This window comes from Diachasma alloeum, unplaced genomic scaffold (genome assembly GCF_001412515.2).
Source record: "Diachasma alloeum isolate Michigan unplaced genomic scaffold, Dall2.0 Dall_scaffold_00288, whole genome shotgun sequence".
NCBI classification, from domain to species: Eukaryota; Metazoa; Arthropoda; class Insecta; order Hymenoptera; family Braconidae; genus Diachasma; species Diachasma alloeum.
In genome coordinates this window covers 1,956,790-1,981,997 of record NW_021680427.1, presented here as the reverse complement: position 1 = coordinate 1,981,997, position 25,208 = coordinate 1,956,790, and the positions used below count along the sequence as shown (strand labels likewise).

At 34.9% G+C, this 25,208-nt stretch overlaps 1 protein-coding gene across 1 annotated transcript in view; it reads left to right on the top strand.

Moving 5' to 3' along the window:
• Window positions 1–25,208, top strand: part of LOC107038812 (putative transcription factor SOX-15) — a 67,300-nt gene that overhangs the window by 28,723 nt on the left and 13,369 nt on the right. Inside the window, exons 3-4 of the mRNA XM_015258099.1 lie at window positions 35–212; window positions 1,614–1,884. Of these exons, the coding sequence (XP_015113585.1) occupies window positions 35–212; window positions 1,614–1,884 (449 nt within the window). The remainder of the gene's footprint in view (window positions 1–34; window positions 213–1,613; window positions 1,885–25,208) is intronic.

The window sequence follows — 25,208 nt, the reverse complement described above, 5'->3', positions numbered from 1 at the left end:
TTATTTGATTGGGAATTCGTTTTATTGTTTGCAGGATGTTGGACAATTATGACAGGTCTGAGGTGACAACGCCGGTCAGTTATGGGAGTTCTCCGGGTCTTCTGGCTCTTCATTCCTCCCTGTACGGGACGCCAACCTCACGGGGATTCGATATTGATTCGAATATCGATGGAAATGAAAGTGGACTACCTCTGGATGCTCAAATTATTCCGGTGAGTTTGAGATTCGTTTATTATTCATAGAACAATTTTGTTTTCATTTCCTTCCTCCTTGGTTCGCCCGATTAAAGCGCAGTACATTTCAATTTAGAAAAAAAGCTTGTGTGAAGTTGTGTTCATTTCGTTCAAGATAAAGTCATTCAAAATGAGTCGATTTGGCCAGAATTCTTTATGAAAAATTAATGACAAGATTAACCATTTTTTTTTACTTCTGTGACCTCGACCACTGTACATTGATTGGTTGAATCCAGGAGGAAGGAAATTCTTCTTCGAATACCCCTCGACCTTCCAAATGCATCGGATATTTCCCTCAAGTTTTCCTGCGCATCAGCGATCGGGATGAGTTTTGCAGAAAAATCATTCCTCTCGTTACTACATAACGAAGCTATCGGGGCTTCGGGGTATTGCAACTGAAAAATAGTGACAATGGCTGTGAAAATTAATGATAATGTCACTAAAAATTATTTTCAAATAAATCTGATTCAGCTAGTGGTTCTATTCATCGAACACATAGTTCGTCTAATTTCTCGATTCGTCAAAAATCATTTTCGTTTGTTTTTGTTATAATTAGAGGAAAAGAAGATTGAATTCATTCAAATCACCTTACAATTATACAAATTTACAACGAGAAACAAAAAAATGAATGAATACATAACAATCTAATGAACGATTCCCTTGTATTCTCAAACATTGCAGAAATGCAGAAATAGACAATGATGTGATAATGACTTGTGTTCAACGCAATGAGTTTGTGTATATTTCATGTACATCTGACTTACCTGAAAATAATAAGTCAATGGTTCATGAAATTTCAAATTTAAAAAACTGAAATATTTTGCTAAACTAAATTTACACGAAATTTATCCCCATTTTGTTCCTGAAAAATCACATAGCTTCTTTAGATATTCAATGAATTTCTAATTTCCCGCTTCACATCACAACGAAGATGATTGAAAATAATAAAAATTCAGGCCATTATTTTACGGAGTTCTCAATTTATTGACAATTCAATTGAATTTAATATTCAATTTTCATAATGAGGTCTAAAATTCAAGCTGTCCTTGAAATATCAATGATAGCTCACCCTGAAAAACTGAATTTCGTTGCATTTTCAAGATGAATGGGACCTTTCATGAATGATGTAATCTTAATTTGAATTAAATTCCACAACATTGAGAATTTAATTGCAAACGTTACTGGAAATTAAACTAATTTCGAAGAGTGTACCACTGCTTCACTCACTCCATTGATTTCGTTTAAAAGTTTTCAACAAGAAGATGTGAAATTAAATCGTGTAAACATAGTACTGAGTAACTACACTGAGTAACTATTATCGAATACTGAAAGAACTAGATATCCCCAGAATTCTTGATAAAAGATATTTCCTATCGTCAGATACCAGGTATGTTGAACAGTCCTGCACAGCAGAGACTAGAAGACATGTCCTGGTTAGCATCAGGCCCGTCACTGGACTATCAGCAGAGTCTCTCATCGATTCCTGGTGGCGTAAAGATGTGTCATCCCGGCAACTCGGCACAGCGAAGCCTCAAGGAACAACGGATCAGGCGGCCCATGAATGCCTTCATGGTGTGGGCAAAGGTCGAGCGAAAGAAATTGGCCGATGAAAATCCTGATCTCCACAATGCCGATCTCAGCAAGATGCTCGGTAAGTTGATAGCACATAAATTCAGTCAAAATTCGATGGATTCATTTTTCAGAGAGAAAAAAGCGAAGTTTTTTTTCCATGCTACCGCAATCCAGAACCATAGTGCTGGAATCAAGAAGCGTTAGGTACTCAAATTAACAACCCTGGGTTCTTAAGGATATCTAAGTACACTAGAGGCTTCGTATAAGATACCTTAGGGACAGTAGCCGAGTGGAATCTCTCTTATTCACCCCGGCACCCCATTGTTTTTTGTCGCCATCACATTGAACACATCATTCCCCATATCTTTAAATTTTTTCAAATTATTCTTGAGTTCCTAGGGGGTTGAAACGTTCAATTTAATTTTTTTATCAGTGATTTTGTTTATTTAATTTCTCGATATCCATAAGTTCTAAAATTTTAAAATTGTCACCGATGTTCACCATCTGTCTAATACTATTAATTTAAAAAATTATAACTTTGTTGGTGAATGTCAATTTTCAAGGCCATCGCCAAATTCACTTGGCACCCTTAAGGTCATTAGACACTCATGATCACTTCGTTCGTCCCTCCTGTTTGACCCTTAACACCGTTTGATGCTTATAAGTACTCTCTTCCCGTTGAAAAATGACCGGGACCATAGGTATCTTATAAGAAGCCCATGGAAATTAAACATTCGGGAGGCGATAAAAGTGCCGAGAGTGGAGGTAGGCCGCGAGCGTTCGGAGCGCGAGGTATCTTATAGAGAAGTATCTTATACGAAGCCTCTACTGTACTGTGCTCTAATTGGTTGAAATCCGATTGGAAAAAATAATCAGAGAAATTTCACTGAAATGCAGTCTGTTACTGGAAACTCCTCATTTCTTTTTAGTGAAGACCAGGAGATATAATAAGCCGAGGGGAATGAGGAAGAAGTTGGTATGAATAATGATGGAAAATCCACTTCATTGAAAATATTAAAGAGAGCTTTTCACCGGCGAAATAATCTCAACCGATTTTTCTAAATGAAAAAAACATAAGTACAGTTGCGTGTTCAAGTCACCATCACAATGAAAAATCTACTGATCCAAGGAAATTCTCTTCACGTATGGGAATAAGAAAGTTCCTTGTATAATGTAGAACCGACTATCACACCTCGTTCGTGCATTATTAAATTAATTGTCTGACGTACAAGCGGAAATGTTGAATCTATCTCTGGTTTATATATGGAGAAAGGAAGACTTCAGATTGCGGGAGATGGACTGTAGCTTTTAAGGAGACGCTTTCCACGGGTTATCGGATGTAATAGGAAGTAAGTGGCTGTGTAAAATGTAGAATCTATACAGTCGTAAACGAAAATTGCGGTGATACTATCGAGTGAAAAACAATCGCTAACAATCGAAAGGCGGATGATTTCAATCGACGACAAAATTATTTTTTTTGTGAATATTCTTAAATCTATGTGAGATGTGCAAATTTTCATAAAATCTTTCGGGCAGGTTTCATATTTTGTGATCTTTATTACGCTGTCAAAAAAATTTGGCTGCAATTTCCCGGACAGTTTTTAGAAATTTTCATCACATTCTACACTGAGAAATTTTTTTTAGAAAAATTCATATGTTGCTACCGTCAACGAGACACAATTTGCACACTTGGGAAAATTATTGTGTAGCATCAAAAAAATTCTTGTGCAGCACCAGAAAAATCGTCCTACTACACCAGAAAAAATATTGTTTAGCACCGGAAAAATTATTGGAAGCATCATATTTTTTCTGGTGCTACACAATAATTTTCTCAAGGGTACGACATTAATTACATTAGACATTCGTTTTTGCGGTGTTGGGCTAATTTTTGATGGGATGTAGGGTAAATTTGCCTGTTTCAGCACAAATTACTATTCGTCTAGCACTTTTTTCCCGATATACACTGTTGGAAATTTTTGGAAATTCCATGCAAGATATTATAGTAACTCTCATGAGAGTGACTTTGAATCGGATTTAGGGAAAAAATTGTTAAGAAATTTCAAGCTTCAAGTAGAATTCAGGGAAATTCATGAGTTTTGAGTGGGAGTGAGATGGAAATTTCACTTGATTGAATTTTAATTGGAACATGAATATTCAGAAACAAAATGACATAAATTTTCAATTTTTCCCTGAATTTACCTGATTTTTCTGAATTTCCATATAGAATAATTGAACCGAGAAATCAATTATTTCATTGATTTCCAGATCATTTGAACAGAAAATGAATGGAATATTTGATTTTTCAATGACACGATTTCCTGAAATTTCAGTGGAACTTGAACACAATAAAATTTTCTGGAATTTGGCTTGGAAAATTCAGACGAAAATTTTTAACCCTGGATTGGTCACCCAATGGGGGAAACCTCGCTGCGCATCGTTTATCTTTAATTACAATTGACTTGCTACCCGGAAAAATTCAAAAAAATTGACTTTGTCAATTGAAGTGTCTAAAAAACTATAGTCGTTTTTAGAACAAGATATTTCCCGAAATTCCTAAAGAAAACAAATTATGTCGAATAAATAAATTATTTTTCCCATGTTAAATGAAATAACACATGACGCGACGTTGCCGGAAACTCGCTAAACGCGCCCGGGCAGTGCAGAGTAAATTCGGCAACGCTAAAGCCTAAATAATACGGCGGGGAATCCCCGCGCAGGTGACTAAAGTCGGAGGAACGCGTTTGGTGACCAGACTAAGGTTAATGGTGTGGGATGAAAAAGTACTGAAAATCGAGTTCGCTCCGCGATAACTTGACTCGTTCATCAATTTTTCTCCAACTTTTTTCTCCGTGTCCAATTATTTTCCTATCCATATTATTATTCTCCTGTAATAGGGAGAAATAACCTGGGAAATAACTCTAGAATAGTACTTTATCTCGAGCCGGCACACAGCGTCTGAATTTATCGATTCGACATTAGGCGATCGGCTCGATGTTATTGGCATGACGCGGCGGCGATTGCTATGCACCTCATGTACACAGCCGCCTCCACTTTCTTCCTCCCTCCCTTCATCTCCGGACTCCTCACCTTTTTTCGTCCCTCTCTCTCTATCACTCTACCTCTGGCTGTTTTTCGGTTTCTCTTTTCTTTTCTTCACCCAGACATCCTACATATTCATGCGCGTGCCGTGTGTTTGTCGGTCTGCATGCTAGAGTCTCTCGCCACGCGTCTCACAATTTTTTTGCCAATTATTTTTTCCATTTAATTGGATGTCAATTAATTTTTTTTCCGGTGTTACATTGTCTGGGATCACGCCACGGTGCATGGCAAAAAATCAATTCAGAGTGATTGTTTTCCGTTAGAGGCTAATTTGATATTACGACGGTTATGGTTATTAAGTTGGTAATTATTATGGATTAGGAGAAAATTTGGGAAGCATGGGTATCTGAGAATTGAAATTAGTGGGTAGCATGAAAAATATGTTTTAATTATACTCGTGCAAAATTTAATATTTCAATCACAAGTTGGGAATAAATATTTTTTTCAATGTCACGAAAAGTAATTCATGGAAAATCTGAATGGAACTGTAAATGATTTGAATCAAATCATTTATTTGAATTTGTCAATTTCAAATTTTTTCATTCCTCTGAATAATATCTTTGTTGGAAATTAATAAACTTTTACATTTCAATGAAAATGTTGCAACTAGTTGAAATAAATAATTAATTCCCAGTTTTTGAATTATCCAACTAAAGTAAAAGAGAATGTTTGTTCAATTTATATGTAATTATTATCTATTTTTTGAACATTTCCTTCTCATAAATGAATAATAGAACTTAATCTCAAAACTTTCGATCGTTTTTTATGACGTGTTAAAAAATTCAGATTTTTAATTTGTTGTGACAATCTGTGACAATTGAATTGTGACAATTCAATTAAGTTGTGACATTTCCGTGAATTCTACTTAAAACTAGAAATTTCATAACCATTTTTTCCTATCATGATTTATTATATTATTTATTAGTAATATCTTCCATGAAATTAAAAAAAAATCTAATAGTGTGCAATGAGAATGATTTCACACATTTTCCTGCCAGTGGAAAATCCTTCGTTATAATCAGACCTGAATCATTCCTCGTAGAACTTCACAATAAGTTCTAGACTGATTGTTTTCCCCGATATAGTGTGAAAAAGTACACGGAGAGAAATTTTCTAGAAAAACTCTAGTACGAGTACTGGAAAAAGTCAATCCACCGGCTGTAAAAAATTTCAGTGCTATTAATGTAAAATTTTTAAGGATTTCTGTGAAATTTTTCACAGAAGTACGGAGAAAAATTCACGTTTTCCCCAATAAAATTTCCAGTGTCAAAACTGGAATTTTTTCCTAGCCGTCACTTTGCGCCTCTTTTCCCGTGCTAGCACTAGAATTTTTCTAAAAAATTTCTCTCCGTGTACTGAAAATTAAGTTCGCCCCACGATTACTTGACTTGTTTAGTAATTTTTGTGCAATTTTTTTTCTCACCGCACAATAAAATAGCCTAAATGTCGTTCTCCTCCTGGAATCGAAGGTCTCAATTCACGTTAGACTAACAGAGGCTCAAATTCTGAAGACGCTGAGTCTCATATCCGGTGACACACGTGCCCGCGCATCTTTATTAATCACTCATCGACCGTTACCCCCCCGATCCACCGATATCCGTCGTTCTTGCGACAACATTGTAAAATTGGCGAATGTGGAATCTAATAAGTTGCTTGATGATTCTGGGCACATCACTGTTCCCTGCAATTCATAATTAGCCTGGAAGGAGAATCCCGAGGATTATCGAATGGCCAATCTCGCATGCAATGAGAATGATTTCATGCATTCTCATGCCAGTGGAAAATCCTGCGTTATAATCAGACCTGAATCATGGCTCCTAGAACTTCACCATAAGTTTTTGACTGTTTTTTAAAAATTTTATTGTGCTTTACAAGCAATAAAGTCCAAAATGTAAAAATTATGTTACGTTTTTTGAAAACTTTTGGTGATGGTGAAATCTCTGAATTCGATTGCATAAAATTGATTTCAATTACACATCAAAATTTAATACAAAGTACCTCTGAATTTTAGCAGGTGGATTGTGTATTCCTCTCAGTAATTTTTACCACGACTCTAGTAGGTAATGAAATAACTCTAAAAAAATTATAACAAATTGTTTTTGCTCAATGTAGTGGATTTTTTGATGGACTTTTTGCATTTTTTAAGCATTTTCTAAGGAAGATAGCGAAATTCTTATAAATACCTTTTTTGGGATTTTATTATTTTTCACAAGGAATGAAGTCTAAAATGTTAAAATGATGTCATGTTTTTTGAAAATGCCAACTTCTGGTGATTTGGAAATCTTTGAGTTCGATTGCATGAAAGCATTTTCAATTATCCATCTTCATGAACAATTTTTTACAAAACACCTTTGAATTTGAGAAATTTGGTAGTGTGTTTCCCTTAGCAATCTTTATCACGACTAGTAGAAAATGAAATAACTCAAAGAAAAATCATACTATCGTTTTTAAAATTTTTTGACTTATAATAGTGGAATTTTCAGTGGACTTTTTGCATTTTTACCGGTATTTCAATAAAAATTCCTAACATGCCAATTCCTGTGGTTCTAAGAGAGGCAGAGAAATTTTTATAAATACCTTTTTTGATAATAAAATAATAATGTAATGTGTTTTTCAAAATTTCCAAAATTTTCAAAATTTTCATGAAAAATTTCAATGAAAAATCTGTTACAATTCACCCCCGAATTTTAGTAATTACATAGTGTATTCAATTCAGTTATATTTGCCAGAAAGTTAGTAAAAAATGCAACAACTCGAAAAAAATGACACTATACTTCCAATTTTTTTTTTTGCTTACAATAGTGGAATTTTCATTAGACTTTTTCGTATTTTTTATCAGAATTGCCATAAAAGTCCTGAGCTACCAATTCCTGTGGGTCTAATAGGGATAGAAAAATCCTTGTAAAAACATTTTTTGAAATTTGATTCTTTTTCGCAGGAAATGAAATCCAAAATGTGAAAATGATGTAATGCCTTTAAAGATAAGAAAAATTTTGCTAATTTTGATAGCTCTCAATTTGTTCGAATGAAGCCATTTTTTGTGAATTTTTTTACTTTACATGTTCGAATTTTCACCGCAATCTTTTAATTCATCACCTGATTTTTCATGAAGATTCCTAACACGCCAATTTTACTGAATTATTGAAATTCCAGGGAAATTTTCAACAGATTCTTCTCTCCGCGTAATATCATGTTGCACATCTAGCTATTGAACGATAAGAAAACTTCACAACTTGATTCTTCATTGCATTTATTATTTTCATCTTATTGCACTTTTTGTTAGTCTACTCTTGCTTGAGCCTCCGGCGGATCTCTCGGATTAAGCCAAACGATCCTTGAAGATAACGATGATAATTCCTCGATTTGATTGTCAGTTCGACATGATTCCGATTCTAATTAATTCGATTTTTCAATAACGAAATTACCACCACTTGGAGGACAGATTATTCAATGAAAAAATGGGAGTAACGTCATTAAACTTTAGTGTTACATTGAAATCGCCCGACTTCGCTTTGTAATTCAATCGGATCATGATCGAATGGTCTATTCAGCCGGCATTATCGTCACCGACAGAAGAAATTGTGACGATTGTGTCATTAATTTATGCATCAACGCAAGGTTAAATTTTCATTTCAGAAGAGAAATATTGTTCTTGAAATTGCAATTTTCATGTGAATAATGGAATATTTTTTAAATCAATGTAAAATTTAAAAGTAAAGTAAAATTTCTCCTTATGCACAGGTGATGAAAAAGTCGTAAATTACTTCAATGAGTTTGATTGTTAACTCAGGAGTATTGCCGTGTTGATACAATCATTATTCTGGTGATTTGACTGGAGTCCTATTTATTTTCCTATTTATTAGTTACACAACTGATGAATGTATTAAAATATTTTAATCCAAATTTCATTATCCCAAACCTTTAATTTTGTTATCATGTTAATGTATTTATTTGCCTTATCATGTCGAAAATCTCTTATACATCTCTTTCGATTGTCAAGATCAATACTAAAAGATTTGAAGACGACGATAAAAATGGACTTACTCTCCATCCAACATTCATTCCTTTAAAAACCCTTATTACGAGAGGTTCAAATGCAATTTTACTCAAACTCATCACAGCAATTCAAATAAAAATTCAATGAAAAATCCCATTGCAAATAGATTTGAAGGCCACAACATTGAAATTGGATAATCATCAATAAAATTCTCAATGACGCCCTCCAGACTACATGATTCACCTATTCATCTATTCATCCATCATCAATTTTTATTCCTGAATATTGAGGAATGAACATTAACTCACGGGTAGTTTTACGTCTTGTGAGGTTGAAAATATTGAAATGCGCATGGGTATCAATCAAGCGCGTGTTTAATAATAAATAGGTCGCAATAAAAACGAAGAATGGAGAGAAACAAAAGTAATATTCAGTCAAATTTTAAATTGAAAAAAAAACTCATTTTTGAATTTTGTTGTGGGAGGTGGTAAACCAAATTTTTCTTTGCTCATTTATGCTCCCCTCCCCCCATTGTTTTATGGCGATTTTTATGTGAGTAGGAAAGTAGCCATCTTACAAATTTTGCAAATGGACAAAAGATTAGTTGAATAGGGAGAGCTATTGTCCATTGAAGAAAATTAGTAATTTCATTAATAATTGCAATTAATATTTCCAATTTATTTCAATAGTAAAACAGGAAATCCAAAGCTACTCTATATTTCAAACTTCAATGCAAAATTTAATAGAGCTGGAGTTTATTTGTTTATATCTCTTCCAACTGTAATTTTTCTCTATAAAAAATATCGACACGATTCTGTTGGAAAATATCCGTTGAAAATTTTCTTAATTAAAAGTTGAATAGGACCAACTTTTCGGGTGTCCGTTTTACGCTACTCTTGAATAATTTTTCGGTTGTGGATTTTGCCAAGAACCAATTATTAAAAATTCGATTATTGAAAATTTTTTGAAAGTTTTTTGAGCGCCCATTTTAGTCCATCCTGGACTGTTGGAAATTTTTCGAAATGTCGTAGAAAATATTGTAGTAATTCTCATGAGAGTGACATTGAATTCGATTTAGAGGAAAAATGATTATGAAATTTCAAGTTTTACGTAGAATTTAAGGAAATTCATGAGTTTTCAGTGCAAGTGAGACGGAAATTTCGTAACTTGATTCAATTTTCAACGGAACATGAACATTCAGAAACAAAATAACATGAATTTCCAATTTTTCCCTGAATTTTCCTGTTTTTTTCGAATTTTCATGAAATAGTTATTATTATTGTTGATTGAGAAAAAACAGCAAAGTTGTTACACCTCTCGTTCCAGTTGACATGGAAAATCCAGTATTTTACTGATTTTCACACTATTGGAACAGAAAATCAATAGAATATTTGATTTTTTAATGACCAGATTTTCTGAAATTTCAGTAGAAATTAAGCATGATCAAAGTTACCGGGACTTAACACGGAAAATTCAGACGAAAATTTTTACCAGTGTATACGAATTTATCATGTCTCCATAATGCTCAATGAAGCAATTGTCAAAAATATGAATTAAAAAAAAAAAATTCGCAAATTGTTTGCACCCTCCTCTATATCCTCGAATCACGAGTAATATACTTGAATCAAATATATTTTATTCTTGATTCAGGTTTACACTGCGAAAAAAAATTACTTTTGTCAAGGAATCATTTTCTTGGGAGAAGAATCTATTTTCTTAGGAGCGCATTTCTCCAAACCAGTTAGTCCCAGGTGGTTCAAGTCCATCTCCAAATATTACAATTATGCTGAATTATAGGACGATTATGCTGTATAGGATCTTGAATGAACTCCATTGACAACTATTAACATTTAGAATTATTACAAAATATTTTACGTAAGAAAATCTCAAATTTGAAAAAATCGAAAAATAATGAAGCGTGTTCATTCATGATCATATGCAGCATACTCATCTCATAATTGAATATAATTGTAACATTTGGAGATGGACATGAACCACCTAGGAATGACTGACTTGGAGAAATACGATCTTAAAAAAAAATTCTTCTCCCAAGAAAATGATTCTTTGGCAGGAGTAATTTTTTAGCAGCATGAGATTCACAACCTCAAGCTCCCAGGTTCGAGCCCCGGCCGGGCCAAAATTCCACAGCAATTTTTCATCACAATTTTCCACAGAATATTCAACTGAAAATTCAACACAATTTTCAAACCGAATATGCCACGGAATTTTTAACTGAAAAATCCACTCCACATTCAACATTCCCTGGCTGAAGGCCCTCGGGCGATGGCCGCGTTGGCAAGTTAACCCTTGCAACGAAAAACCGGTGAAATTTGAAAATTTATGCTCAATTTAGAGTTTTTTCCGTGTATAATTCCCGTCTTCTGTAAAAAAACGTGAAAATGGTTTATTTCTCTGGACCTCTTTCGCACGTATAATGACAGAACTCTCCTTAGAATATAAGAATACGGCAACCGAAGGAGCAATTTCCAAGTGATTTTGCTCCGCGATTACATCTGCGTCTGAGTGAATAATTCTTTTCCCCCACGTAAGCGGTATCCTCCCCAATGATCAAGATAAATCTCCCCAACCCTTGGCACAAAACACATCCTAGATAATGTCACTCTTATCGATTCCACCATACTAATCCCGAAGTATCTTCCTCTCCGCCCCGAGGACGCACATGCACATGCACAGTTGTCCTCCCAGTCCATGGACAATGCTGTAACGAAGACCAAGAGCGAAGACAAGATCGGTTCACAATAATTGTGCATTAGATGCAAAACGAGTGTATAAGAGGAGGGTGGAGTCATTGGTAAGGAGTTTGCCGGGATAGGGAGTTTGCAAGGTGGCCGTTGTGGCAACTTGGTGAACAAGAATGGATAAAAGAAAATATGAAATAAAAACACCGAGGGAGATGAAAAAAATTAAAGAAAAGAGTAACAACAGAGTCAGAGGACGAGGCTGAAGCCAATAATAAGCCCATAAGCGCGCGTCTCTGCATAGAATGCCAGGTAATGAGGTGGAGTCTGGCTGCGGCCGCACCCTTATACCTTTACCCAGGCGTCTCTCAAGGGGACCCAGCCTAGGTACATGAGGACGTACCTTGTATTGCGAAAATGTTAACGTTTATTTAGAGTCAACGTGGAAATTTCAAATTATTGTTGTTGCGAGGGGGAAAATAAATGGGGGTGATGCGCGTGCGCCTACGGCTGGTTTGTACCAGTGGTCAGGAAATTCCATGGGATTATTTCAAGCGAGAATATTAGCACCAGTTTTATTGAATTCCACGGGCAATCGTGTCGGGGATTTTCACGCTCAATTACGGATTTTGAGGGGTTTCAAGGGAATGGTCCTAGAAATGAATTCCGTTTTTGAAACTTTTTGGGTGAAGGGGTTTTTTTCGTGATGGATGTCAAATTATATTTACTAGATACACCCGAAAAATAATACCGTTTTTTTAAGTTCAGAGGTCGTAAAATAAGGTTTTCAAAAGTATTATTTTGAAGCTTGAAATTTTCAAGTGGAGAGTTTCTAAAGTCTCAGTTTGAGACTTTCATAGACTCAAGTTAATACTTTTGAATGCCACAAGATAGGACTTTGGGAATTCAACTTAAAATTTTTCTTTTTGGAGAGCTCTGAAAATTTTAATTTCAGACTTTTGAAAGTTTCAATTTGAGACTATAAGTCTCAAAATAACTAGTGTCTTGAAGAAGTCTTATTTTAAGACATGAGACCGGAAAATGTGTCTTATCGGCTAAGTTTGTGATAATGCAATTCCGAATGTTTTAAAATACAATTTTCCGCGCTGACCTTCACTTTTCCTGAAATTCTCAAGTTGACAGTTGCTAAAGTCTCAATCTGAGACTTTGACATCTTAATTTAAACCTTCACAAAGTCTCACGTGGAGGCGTTGTAAGATCTCAATTTGAGACTTTCATAAACTCAAATTGATGTTTTTGAATGCCTCACGAAAGCACTTTTTGGGACTCAACTTAAGGCAGTCGAAAGGCTCAACTTGAAATTCAAATTTCTCTGAAAATTCAAGTAAATCCTATTTTTTTAGTTGCAGAAAGCTGGAAATTCCACAATTTACATGAATTTGCAAGTGAAGACGAATATTCACTTTCAAATTCCGTTGAATTTTAAGGGAATTTCTTTAAATTTCTCGAAACTCCCGCAATTTTGATGAATTTCCTGAAAATTGAGAATCTGAAATTCAAGGAGACATTTCTCTGAATGTTCCTGATTTTTTAATCAATTTTCCCAGAATAATTCAACTGAAATCTACAGTTCCATAAAATAATGAATTTTCAATGAGAAAATTCCTTTAAACTTCAGTGAAGATGTTACTTGTTAGAAATCATTCACATTTTGAGAAATTTCATCAAAAACCATCAGAAAGCGCATTTTCAGGGAAATTCATGAAAAATTAAAAATTTCCAACAATCATCATAAAAATCAAATCAACCACTATAGCTTTCGAAATCAACTTTTAACTTCGACTTAATGGCATTAAAACAAATATTTTAATCTTTGATTGAATTAATTTGAAGCATGATATTCAAAGATATTTCCGGAGTTTGATTTTCAAAAAATACAAAATTTTTCCAAATTTTTACATAAACCAACATAACGATTATTGCTATCGCCTTCATCTTCGAACTCGGTCAAACGGATATCCAAACAATTTTTTTAAGCCATCATTCAATCAAATTCAGAACATTTTTTTAGTTATCCTGGGACAACCGATGTTCGAAAAAATTCGAAAATTAAAAAAATGAATCGATGATTTGAATTTTAATTAATGGCGATCGATAGGGCTCAACAATACCTACATTTGAAAAAAAAAATTCATTTTCATCACGCTGTGACGAAAAGTGAACTTTTCGGCACGCTCCGCGTGCCTAAAAGTCCAATTTCCGCCACATTGTGATGAAAAATATTGTTCGTAACTCGTGAAAAAATGTTTTTTAGCTCGCGGGATTATATCAAACCTCCCGCTCGCCAAAAAACACTTTTTTGCACTCGTTACGAAATATACTATTTCGACACTGCTGCTACGTTCACCTCGTGTCGAAAAGTGCCTTTTCGTTTACTCGTAAACGAAAAGTCTTTTCGTTTACTAATAAACGAAAAAAGGCACAGTTCGCCACTCGCTGAACGTAACATCACTGTCAAAAACTATTGTTCGACACATGTGAGACAGGAATTTTCAGCTCGCGTGATTGGCAGCCCTCGGCTTCGCCTCGGGCCGCCAACTTCACACTCGTGAAAATCCTGTCTCACTCGTATCGAAATATACTATTCCATCCATTCCTTAGCGAACAATTAAAGAAAAACTTGTCACATACATACGGACGAGGTCTAAACATTGCATTTTCGGGCTTTCTGGATCATACTGCGTCGATATAACACAAAAAATCCAAAATTAAAATTTTGGAGATTACAAAGCTCCCATTTAGAAGTCAAAAACTCTAAAACAAAGAAACGTACCAAAAATATCTGTCAAAAATCTTTAACAGTGTATAAAAACTCCTAAAGTACAGTTTTAATCGCCAAAATGTGGCTCCATTTCGTAAAACTGTCCCACTCGGTCATCACCAGCAACCGAATATGAAGAATGAGGTGAGGATAGCAATATTACATTTTCACGGTTCATGAATTGAGGTTTTTAAATGCGAAACGAAACAGAAGCCGAGAGATTATGTCGTGGTTGTCAAAGTTTGAGTGGCTCCACGTGGGGTCAAAAATAAAAAAATAAAATCACTGCGGAGATGTGTGTCGGGTTGTATTATGCCTTGTGCCTCGGTTCACCTCGGCCTAGGGACCGAGATGAGATACATCACGGCACGGGAGACGTATTATTAATGGTGACAGTGGGCGACTCGGCCTGGGCGGGGTGAACCAGAGAGAATGAGAGAGAGGCCCTCTTCTTTATTTATTCCACTCTGTACTGCTTTAACATTCACGCGATTATCTTTTCCTGCAACTCCCTTATACCGTAATGCTGAGGTTGTTAATCGGAAAAATTAATAACTGCTATGGTTTTTTCGGAGTTTTTCATAAATAGAAAGGGGAATTTGTTTTAAGAATAACGGGATATTACCACTGGGTTTTATTATTTAATACATTTGTTTTATTTCATTCCTCACACTTCATTTTCTATAAAAATTTTTATTCAAATGAAGGGAGGGGAAGTTTCAAAACATTCATACATAATTGTTTCCTTCATAATAATAATTATTGTTCATACAATCGAGCACTAAAGTTCGTAAACAGAATACATAGAATGCAAGTTCAGGCTGTTCACGAACTTTAGTGCTCGACTGTACATCTTCATTTTCGCTCGAATGACATTTAGTCACATTTTAGTTTGTTTAAAAAAGATTTTTTGTTATGGAAAAATTATAAAAATTGTTTATAAAAAATTTCCGTAAATACATTCCGTTTTTCATGATTTCTGGAATAATTTTCAATATAATGAGAGGCCCTCTTCTTTATTTATTTCACTATACAATATACTTCAACATTCATGCGATTATGTTTTCCTTTTCCTGCCATAAATACATTCCGTTTCTTGCCATGAAATCTATTTCTGGAATAATTTTTAATGTAATGAGAGGTCCTCTTCTTTATTTATTTCAGTATATACTATTTTAACATTCATACGATTATCTTTTCCTGCAACTCCCTTATACCATAATGCTGAGGTTGTTGATCGAAAAAATTAATAACTGCTATGGTTTTTTAGGAGAGTATTTTGATAAATAGAAAGGGGAATCTGTTTTAAGAATAACGGGATATTTTCACTGAGTTTTATTATTTAATCCATATATTCTATTTCATTTTTGACGGTTTCTTTTTTGCACACTTCTTTATTCAAATGAAGGGAGGGCAATTTTACAAACATTCATACATTAAAATAAATAAATTGTTTTATTCAGGATAATTATTAGTATTCGTACATCTTTATTAACAACATTGGAGTTTGTTTTTAAAATTTTTTTTGCAATGCAAAAGTAATAGTAATCGTTGGAAGCTGCGGACCTATATTATTTCATTAATTTTGAACAAAAAATAAATTCATCTCAAGTGTAGAAAAACGACTTGGAAGGGAAAATGTATTGTTCACTGATTATTTGATTATTCAAATGGTTTTTAGCGCACGGAGAAAAAAAATTGTTGAAAACAACTCGTGAATTTTAACGTATTGATCCTTTTAGGAAATTACACGGAGAAATAAATTAGAGAAAAATTACCGAACAAGTCAAGTAATCGGGCAGCGAATTTGATTTCCAGTATTTTTTCACTCTGTATCGGGGAAAAAATGCGAGGCGAATGGTGAATTTTCCTCCGTTGGTCCGGCGAAATTTATGTCTTCAAAAACCTATCGGGATGATTCTAGAGGCCAAGAAATGTGGAGAAATCATGGAAATTCCACATTCGATTTTCGGGGTCATTATACAATAACTCCCTCCCTTCGGGTCCGGCAGTTAAAAGTCTAACTTTCGTAAAGCGTAAATGAAAACATCATCGCAAACCGTCGTGTTATTTAGGCTTTAAGGTACATCCCTAGAAAACAGGTTTTTCGTAAGATTGTTCCCATGTTTTTCATAGATAATGTTTATAATATTCCCCGGCTGTTAAAAAAATGCTAACTAGTTGTACTACACAATTTAGAAAAAAATAAATAAAACAAAATAAATAACTAATAATAAAATTTTGATTTATTAAAACATTTGGATAAATAATATTTCGGAATAATTATTATTGAGAATTGATTAATCGTGAATAAGAAGTGCAAAGAAACCTGAACGACGAAATTTCAATACACCCGTGAACATTTCATTTCATTTTTTTTTTTTTTTTTTTTTTTTTTTTTTTTTTTTTTTTTTTTTTTTTTTTTTTTTTTTTTTTTTTTTTTTTTTTTTTTTTTTTTTTTTTTTTTTTTTTTTTTTTTTTTTTTTTTTTTTTTTTTTTTTTTTTTTTTTTTTTTTNGGATAAAAAAAATTCAAAGGATGCAGTGGAGTCAGAAACTTTGATATTTTCCCCTACTCCATAGCCCCAAAATTTACTACGGGAATTCCTTAAGCAGGATTCCAATTTTAAAAAAATATATACGGGTGGCTGTATCTTTGATACAGCCGTAATTTTATGCGGATACGTCGATGTCTATGTCTTCTCTTTCCTTCACTGAACATCATGGTTTTTCATTGTATATATTTATATAGGTATATTAGAAGAATTTAGGATTTCAGGCGTCTCGTCATGAACAGACGTTTTTTATAATCACGATATGATTGAATTGTTATGTACAACCAAAATCCCTGAACAAACGTTCAACATACACTGAGAGAAAAACAAACACGTTGTCAAACAAGTCTTGTTTGGGCCAATAAAATCGCTAGTTGAAAATTGCCAAAAATGAATTGGTTCGAATTTGAAAATCTCTGTGAAGGTGAGCAGGTTGATGGAAAGATGTGTAGTCCAACGTTGAGCGAAATTGAGTTTATTATTCTCCTTTGAGTTTCTTTTTATGTACAAAATATACAAAGTTATTGAGAGTGTAAATCGTAAGAGGACTTGCACTCTGTATGATGAAGTTGAGTGTTCGAATGATGAATGTGGAATGAGAGATGTAATTTTTTTTTAACTACTAAATCTATTTTTGCGACAAAAATTTTTCATTCCGACGCACTCTCCGCATGTTTGACACAAAAAAAATCCTTTTTTGATAATTTTCAAAAAACTATTTCTTTTGGCACAAGTAAGACTTCTTTGAGAACTTCGTCGTTTTTCTCTCAGTGTATTTCATTCACAACGAAATCATTATTTAAAATACCCTTGCGAATTTTAACACGGATCCACAAATTTTATCTGTTTTATGCAATAATAACCAATTGTCGGTAATTTATCGACCAGCGCTGACGATCGCTCAACATTGCAATTTATTTCTAAAAAAAACCGGACAATTTTTTAGAAAAATTCATAATTTTCTAGAAAAATCTAGAATTTTCTAGAAAATTCTAGAATGTTCTGGAATTCCGATAGATGGCGCCACTGCCGGTAAGGAACCATAAGGACTTTTTTCCTAAATGCCCCCGCATAATGAAAAGAGACGTATCCACGTCAAAAAATTTTTGCGTCACATACATTTGCACACACACACAGACATATGTTCAAAAACATCATTGAATGATTCGAGGGGTCATGAAACGTGGAGATATCACACAATTTTCACTTTTGATTTTCGGGGTCATTGCATTCCTCACTTCGGGTCGGGAAGTTAAAAAAAGATACGATTTTCCTGTCGTTCCGATGACATCACTGAAAATCCCCAATCCCCTCAAGAAACCACCTATACTGCCCCACCTCTTCTGAATAACACACCAAGAAAAAAATATATCATGCGGTAATTTTTCTTCGATGCATTTTTTATTCCTGATCTCCATTGAAAGAGAGATACATACCATGGATCCAATCGACCTGTAAATCACGCAGGCATATCTCGAAGGTATCGGCAACGGCTTGGCACGCGGGATTCCACGTACGCGCAAAAGGCCGAGAGCTCGCGCGCCACCACTGGAATCCAGAAAACGTCCCCGCGTGGATTCTCAAAATGTCATGATCTTGCACTCTTCTTTGACGTGAAACAGCTTGAATTCTTTCACCAGAAATTTTCTATTCTCCATCGAGGGTGGCTCGCGTAATTAATTAAGAATACAGAATATTCTTCGTCTCACGTCATTGCATGTACAGGGTGGCCCAAAACTCATCGTACATATCATAGGAGCGGCATGGGAGGGCCATTTGGAGACGAAAACTCTAATGAATTTCCGGAATTTCTACTTAATACTTGAAATTTCATAACCCTTTTTTCCCTAAATCCGACTCGTCACTCTCATGAGATTTACTATAATACCTTCCATGAAATTTTAAAAAATATCTAACAGTGTACTGAAAATTGAGCTCGCTCCACGATTACGTGACTTTCTCTTTTTTCTCCGTATACTGCAAATTTACCTGAATCCTACCAATTGTTATAGGGGGTGGGGGGGCAAAACGGACCAAGGGGGCAAAACGGACCGGGGGGCAAAACGGACCCCTGGGGGCAAAATGGACCCCTAAAAAAAAGTTTTTTTTTTCTCACGAATAAAATTTTCCAAAATTCATCACTGAATAGGAGGGGTGAGAATGATGGAGGAGGAGGTGGTGGTCGGTGGGTGATGGAGTTAGACGCTAGATACTATTTTTGAACCAGTTAAACCCCGCAGGAAAGTTTTTTCTTTCAATAATGACACCTTTTTCACTTCGTAATTGACTTTTATAATTTATTATTAGAGGTGAACGTGAAAAGTATACTGCCATTAATGAAAATTGAGAACAACATCATGGTAAGATAACTTCATTCTAATGAATACGAAAATGTCCACGTTCTAATCAAAAGTCTTGGTGAAATTGGATGGAATGATGATGAATAAGAACAATGATGATTAATAACAATAATAAATAACTTCCATATCCCGGGAAGTTAATAATAACAGTGATGATTAATAAAAATAATAAATAATAACAGTGATGATTAATAACAAAAATAAATAATAACAATGATGATGAATAACAATAATGAATAATAACAAATATAAAATATGAGGTTAGTAATAAATAATAAAGTTTTAGTCTGATTCTTTGCACTCGTCACAAAAAAAGTACGTGGGTCCTGCATTTTCATCAATGTTAGCACAGGTACAATGAGCCCAACCGTTGCAACTCTGGCACTGAATCCACTCCCCACCACTGTCATAAAAACGTTTTTCACAATAAATGCATGGAACATTATCTGCATCATTGGATTTCTTTCTGATTCCCCTCAAACTTGCCCCCCGGCCCGTTTTGCCCCGTTGGTCCGTTTTGCCCCCCCCTCCCCTACAATAATTGAACTGAAATTTCCATCTCCATAACTTGTTCATCAAATCGTCAATTTTCAGTAGTAATATCACGAGACCTCCAAAATTATCGGATATTTCCTGATTGTTTTGTTGCGTAGCAACGAGAGGGAGAAGTTTTGCAGATTAAAATTTTTTGTGCAAAACTTATCCCGACCGTTGCTACGCAGGAAAATATGAGAGAAATGTCCGATTAATTTTGGACGTCGAGTGGTATTCGACGGATTATTTTTGGTAATCGGATCCTTCCCAAACCGACTCATTTTGACTTTCTTCATGACTTTCTTTCACTCCACGGGATAATATTTGAGAGTTATTTGGTTTAGAGAAACAATTGCAGAGCTAGAGGGAAATTATCAAAAGCTAGGGGGAAATAACCGCTGTAATTTTAATTGGGAAGTACTTCATGTTATTGAATACTGAACTCTGATTGGCCCAGGGAAGGCCAGATTCGATTACCAAAATTAATCAGTAGTAATACCACTAGTGCTTCAAAATTATCGGATATTTTCCGATAGCTTCGTTGCCTAGGAACGATTGTGTCAAATTTTGCAAGTTTAAATTCCCGAGTGCGAAGCACGAGGAAATTTGACACACTCGCTCGTAGCCAGGGAAGCTTGAGGAAAATATTCGATTAATTTTGAAGCACGAGTGGTATTTGACAGATTATTTTTCCAACCCAAAAATCGGGCAATATAATTGGCCCATTCGACATTACGTGGTACAAGCTACAGGGTTTTCGACTGATAATTTTTTGATAATTTTCTCTGGTAGTTGCGATATAAAAAACAAAACATCATACAGTCGAATTAACCCCTCGTCAAACTGACAGATTGAATTCAATTATGTCGTTGTGTTAATTATACAATTTTCGTTTCTCAATTGTGAGTTTCGTCTCATGGTCCAATTATATTGCCCGACATTTGGATTGGAAAAATAATCCCCCGAATACCACACGAGCTTCAAAATTAATCGGGCATTTTCCTCAAGGTTCTCTGCATACAAACGAACCTATCGGAAAATACCCGATAATTTTGGAGCTCTTGTGGTATTACAAGTGATTATTTTTCCACTCGGATTTTGGCCAAGCAGAGTGCAGTGAACAGCATCCGGGTACATTTGCACAGCCATACATTTACAACCCACTTTTTTGTTTATCTGTCGCACAGAATATTAAACGTGAAATGCGTTGAAAGATGAGAAACATTTGAAAAGCTACTAGTGAATTTCCGTCGGAATTTTTTTAGAAATTTCCGAAATAAAACTGTTTGACAGCCTCAAATACTGCGCTCTGATTGGCTGAAATCCGAGTGAGAACAATAATCCTTGAAATTTCAGTGGAACTATCACTTCATATAGAATGAATAAGAAAAACCTAGAACGGAATTTCGCTTCGCGATTACTTCAGCTTTTCACTAATTTTTCCTCAACTTTTTTTCCCCACGTACTCGCCGTCTCACGTCCTTGCGTCTATGCAGAATTCTCCGCGGAAAATGTCAGACTACCGAGCCCCGAGATAAAGGAGCTGAGCCGAGCGCCTGGAAATTCTCTCCTCGGTGAAAGATTTCTCTCAATTTAACCTTCGACTCACCGAACTAGGGGTAAAAGTCATTCGCGTGCAGACTCACTTGAACTATCCGCCGCTTGTAAACGCCTCGGTAGCACCTGACATTTTAGAGAAAAAACGTGACATCTTACATTGCATTGATTCATGGCAACTCGTTCTTTATTCCAACAAACGTAAACACTTTAATCTTGGAAAATACTTGGAAACATTATCTCCCGGGAATATAAATTAACGAAATTTATCGTTAATGTGGACTTCAGGTTTTGACGAGTTGCAGACAATTTTTACCACTTCCAGTGGAGGATTTTGCAATTTTAGGTGATTATGTAAGGAAGCTTTTTCTCATCGAGTGCATGTACGCAATATAGTTTTATCGAAAGTGTTCCTGGATTTATTTACATGGCAGTAGCATAGTTATGGTAATCTCCATCACGGAGAATGCAGGACCTTTTGTGTTGAGAAAATCTGGAAAAAATACTGTAAGACGTGACGTATTATTGGGCTTCTCTATCTTTCATGATTTTTTAGGGTATCGGGGACAAAATGTAGAGAAAAGCGTATACATATGGATGAATCCATTCATCTTCTGTAAAAAATTCTGTTCGTGTTATTCATTCCCTCTTTCCCCAGGAAGAAAAAGAAAAATAGCAGGGAAAATTCTGTTGGGGATCATTATCAAGTATCTGGATCATTCCCTCATCTGAATGTCAACCCGTAGAAATGCAGTATTTGACGTTTTGCGGAGGAATGGGGGTAGAATTATTTAGAAAAATTCCTCAATCTTGCACTGAGAAAAAAAATTTCTCATATTTAAAATATATTTTCTTGAAACAAGTAGGTTTTCTGCACTTGTTGAATTTTGAATTCTCCCAGGCACTTCAACTCACGTGGCCCGAGAAAGGTCTCATACTTTAAAATATTCTTGTACTCAAGTATGTTTTTGTCACAAACTCACTTTGTTTGAACTGACTCAAATCGCGTAGAAGAACCGTCAATCTTGAAGTATTTACTGTTTTCATGTTTTTTTTTGTTATGCAGTTGCAATATTTCGATATGTAATATATTCATGATACAATGCGCAACGATAGTGATAAATGAGCATTCATTCGAGTTCCATAAACCGCAAACTTTCAGAGATTTAAACCATTGAAAATAATTTACTTTTCTCAAGTAAATATGCACTGAGAAAAAAATTTTTTTTTTCCAAATATTCATTTACTTGAGAGGAGTATTTATTTTTCTGAAATCGTATTTCTCGAAGCGAGTCATGTCCAGACGATTCTGGTTAGGCTTCAAATATAACAATCATGTTGATCTAGAGGGTGACGATGTTGTATATGACCTTGGATGGACTCCTCCAATGATTATTCACTTTTCATAAATTTCATATTTTCTTCCGAGGAGAATTTCGATTAATTTGTTAATTGTAATAATTATTAAGAGGGTTCTTTCAAGACAACAACTAACACGATCATCTTCTAGAGCAACATGATTGTTATATTTGAAACCTGACCAGAATCGTCTGTACATAACTGACTTTGAGAAACACGATTTCGGAGAAATAAATACTTCTCTCAAGTAAATGAATATTTGGCAAAAATAATTTTTTTTCTCAGTGTGGTCCACATATTAGGAAATGTTTGTCTCAGTGCGATTTCGCCCAATCAGAACGCAGTCTTCGAGATCACGTGACACCTTCACGTTTGTTTTATTTTCATAATTCACCAAGCTACTAGTTAATTATCAAAATGATAATGCCACAATTACTCTATCTGATTTTAACATTTCAATTTGTTAAAAATGCTTGAGTGCGGTTGTGTTGATTTGATTCGCTGAGTCGTTGCGTTGATTTGATTTACGAGAAATCGATAACAAGATGAATAATTTTTTTTTACTTCTATGAGATGTTCATGTAAGGTGCCATGTGACCTCAGCCACTGCACTCTGATTGGTTAAACCCAGGAGGAAGGAAATTCTCCTCCGAATACCCCGCGCACGAAAAAAGTTAATAGAAAAACCTATCGAATTCGTTAGAAAATTCGATTTATCTTTCTATTAAACTTTCTATTAGTTTTTGGCTGATTCTATTGACATGTTCAATAGAAAACATTCAATAAAAAAAGTCAACAGAATTCGATTTTTCTATATAACTTATTCTTTTCATATATTTTCTATTGAATTTGCTGGACTCAAATTTTCTAAGTTTTTTTCATTCAATTTTTCTTTTCTTCTCATCAAGAAAATCAAACGAAAAAAATTAGGAAATTTGAGCCGAGGAAATTGGATAGAAAAGATCTCAATAGAATAAGTTATTCAGAAAAATTGAATTCTATTGACTTTTTCTACTGAATATTTTCTAGTGAACATTTTAATAGAATCGGCCAAAAACGAATAGAACAGTTCAATAGAAATTCAATAGAATTTTCTAACGAACTCGATAGGTTTTTCTATTAAATTTTTTCGTTCGTGCCCTCGACCTTCAGAATTCATCGAATATTTTCCTCGAGTTTCCCTGTAAAGAAACGAGTGTGTCACATTTTGCAGAAAAATCCCTCATGTTGGGCACTGGGAATTTTTAGCTTGCGGAACTTAACATCTTCATTTGTTTATAATAAAGTTTTCGGGAAATATCGGATAATTTTGAAGGTCAAAGAGTATTACAGCCTGGTAACCTTGAAAATTTTCAGTTAAATAAATGAAGTTCTGACCGAACAAGTCAAGTAATCGTGGGGCGGGGGAAAGTCCGAGAAGAATAGTGAATTTTTCTCCGTTGGCCCGGGAAAATTTACTGAATGTGGGGGTAATTTGGGTCGAAACTATAAAATTTCCTCTGCACTCCATAAGAAATTATCTCAGTGAACGCGAATGATTGCTCAGCAACGAGAGGGAGAAGTTTTGCAGATTAAAATTTCTTTAATTTAAGATTTTATTGCAAAACTTATCCCGTTCATTGCTGTGTAATAAAGCACTCGGAACATTAGGGCTGAAAATTACTAGTAAAGTATTAGTAAGAAGGGCTTATAAAATCGCCCGCTATATGGAAATTGAAGTGAGATTATGAGTCTCAAAAGTAAAAAGAGAACGGAAATTTCCCAAATTTCACTAACTTGACTTTTGAAGGGAACATCAATATTATGTTCAAATTAAGTTAAATTTTTAAGTTAATTAAAAAGTCCAGAAAATATAGACCTGAACATGTATAAAAAAATTCAATAGAAAAACTTAACGAATTCGCTAGAAAATTCAATTGGAATTTTCTAGAAGTTTTACTGGGATTCTATTAAAATTCTACGGAATTCTCGTTAGAATTCTGTTTGTTTTTCGCATTCACTCTACGAGACATAGAACGGATTCCCAAAAATCAGAGACTAGTTTCTGAAAATCAGTGGCATGTCCCTGAAAATCTAAACTCTTTCTCTGTCTCTGGCTCAAAAAAAAATGTTTCCTGCCTAGGTCATGACACTGTAGTGCGTAATTTTCCACTGCGGCCACGACCTCTGCTCCCTTTAACGCTCCGAAAAGCACAAAAATTGTCACGTAACGGTGATACATACAGTACTGTGCAAGAGCCAACGAGATACACAGAGGAGGCATCTACGAGTGAAATTGACAGGGAGAGAAAAGCGAAGGAGCGTGGTTCCTTGGACATTAGAATACCTAACGAGGACATCACGGTGGGACGTAGGTGCGCGGGTGTGACGATGAATCAGTCCGTGTATGTTTCAACTATAGTCTAGCGCGCCTTGTAATATCACACACACTCTGCCCACAACATCCCCCCCCCCCCCCCCCCC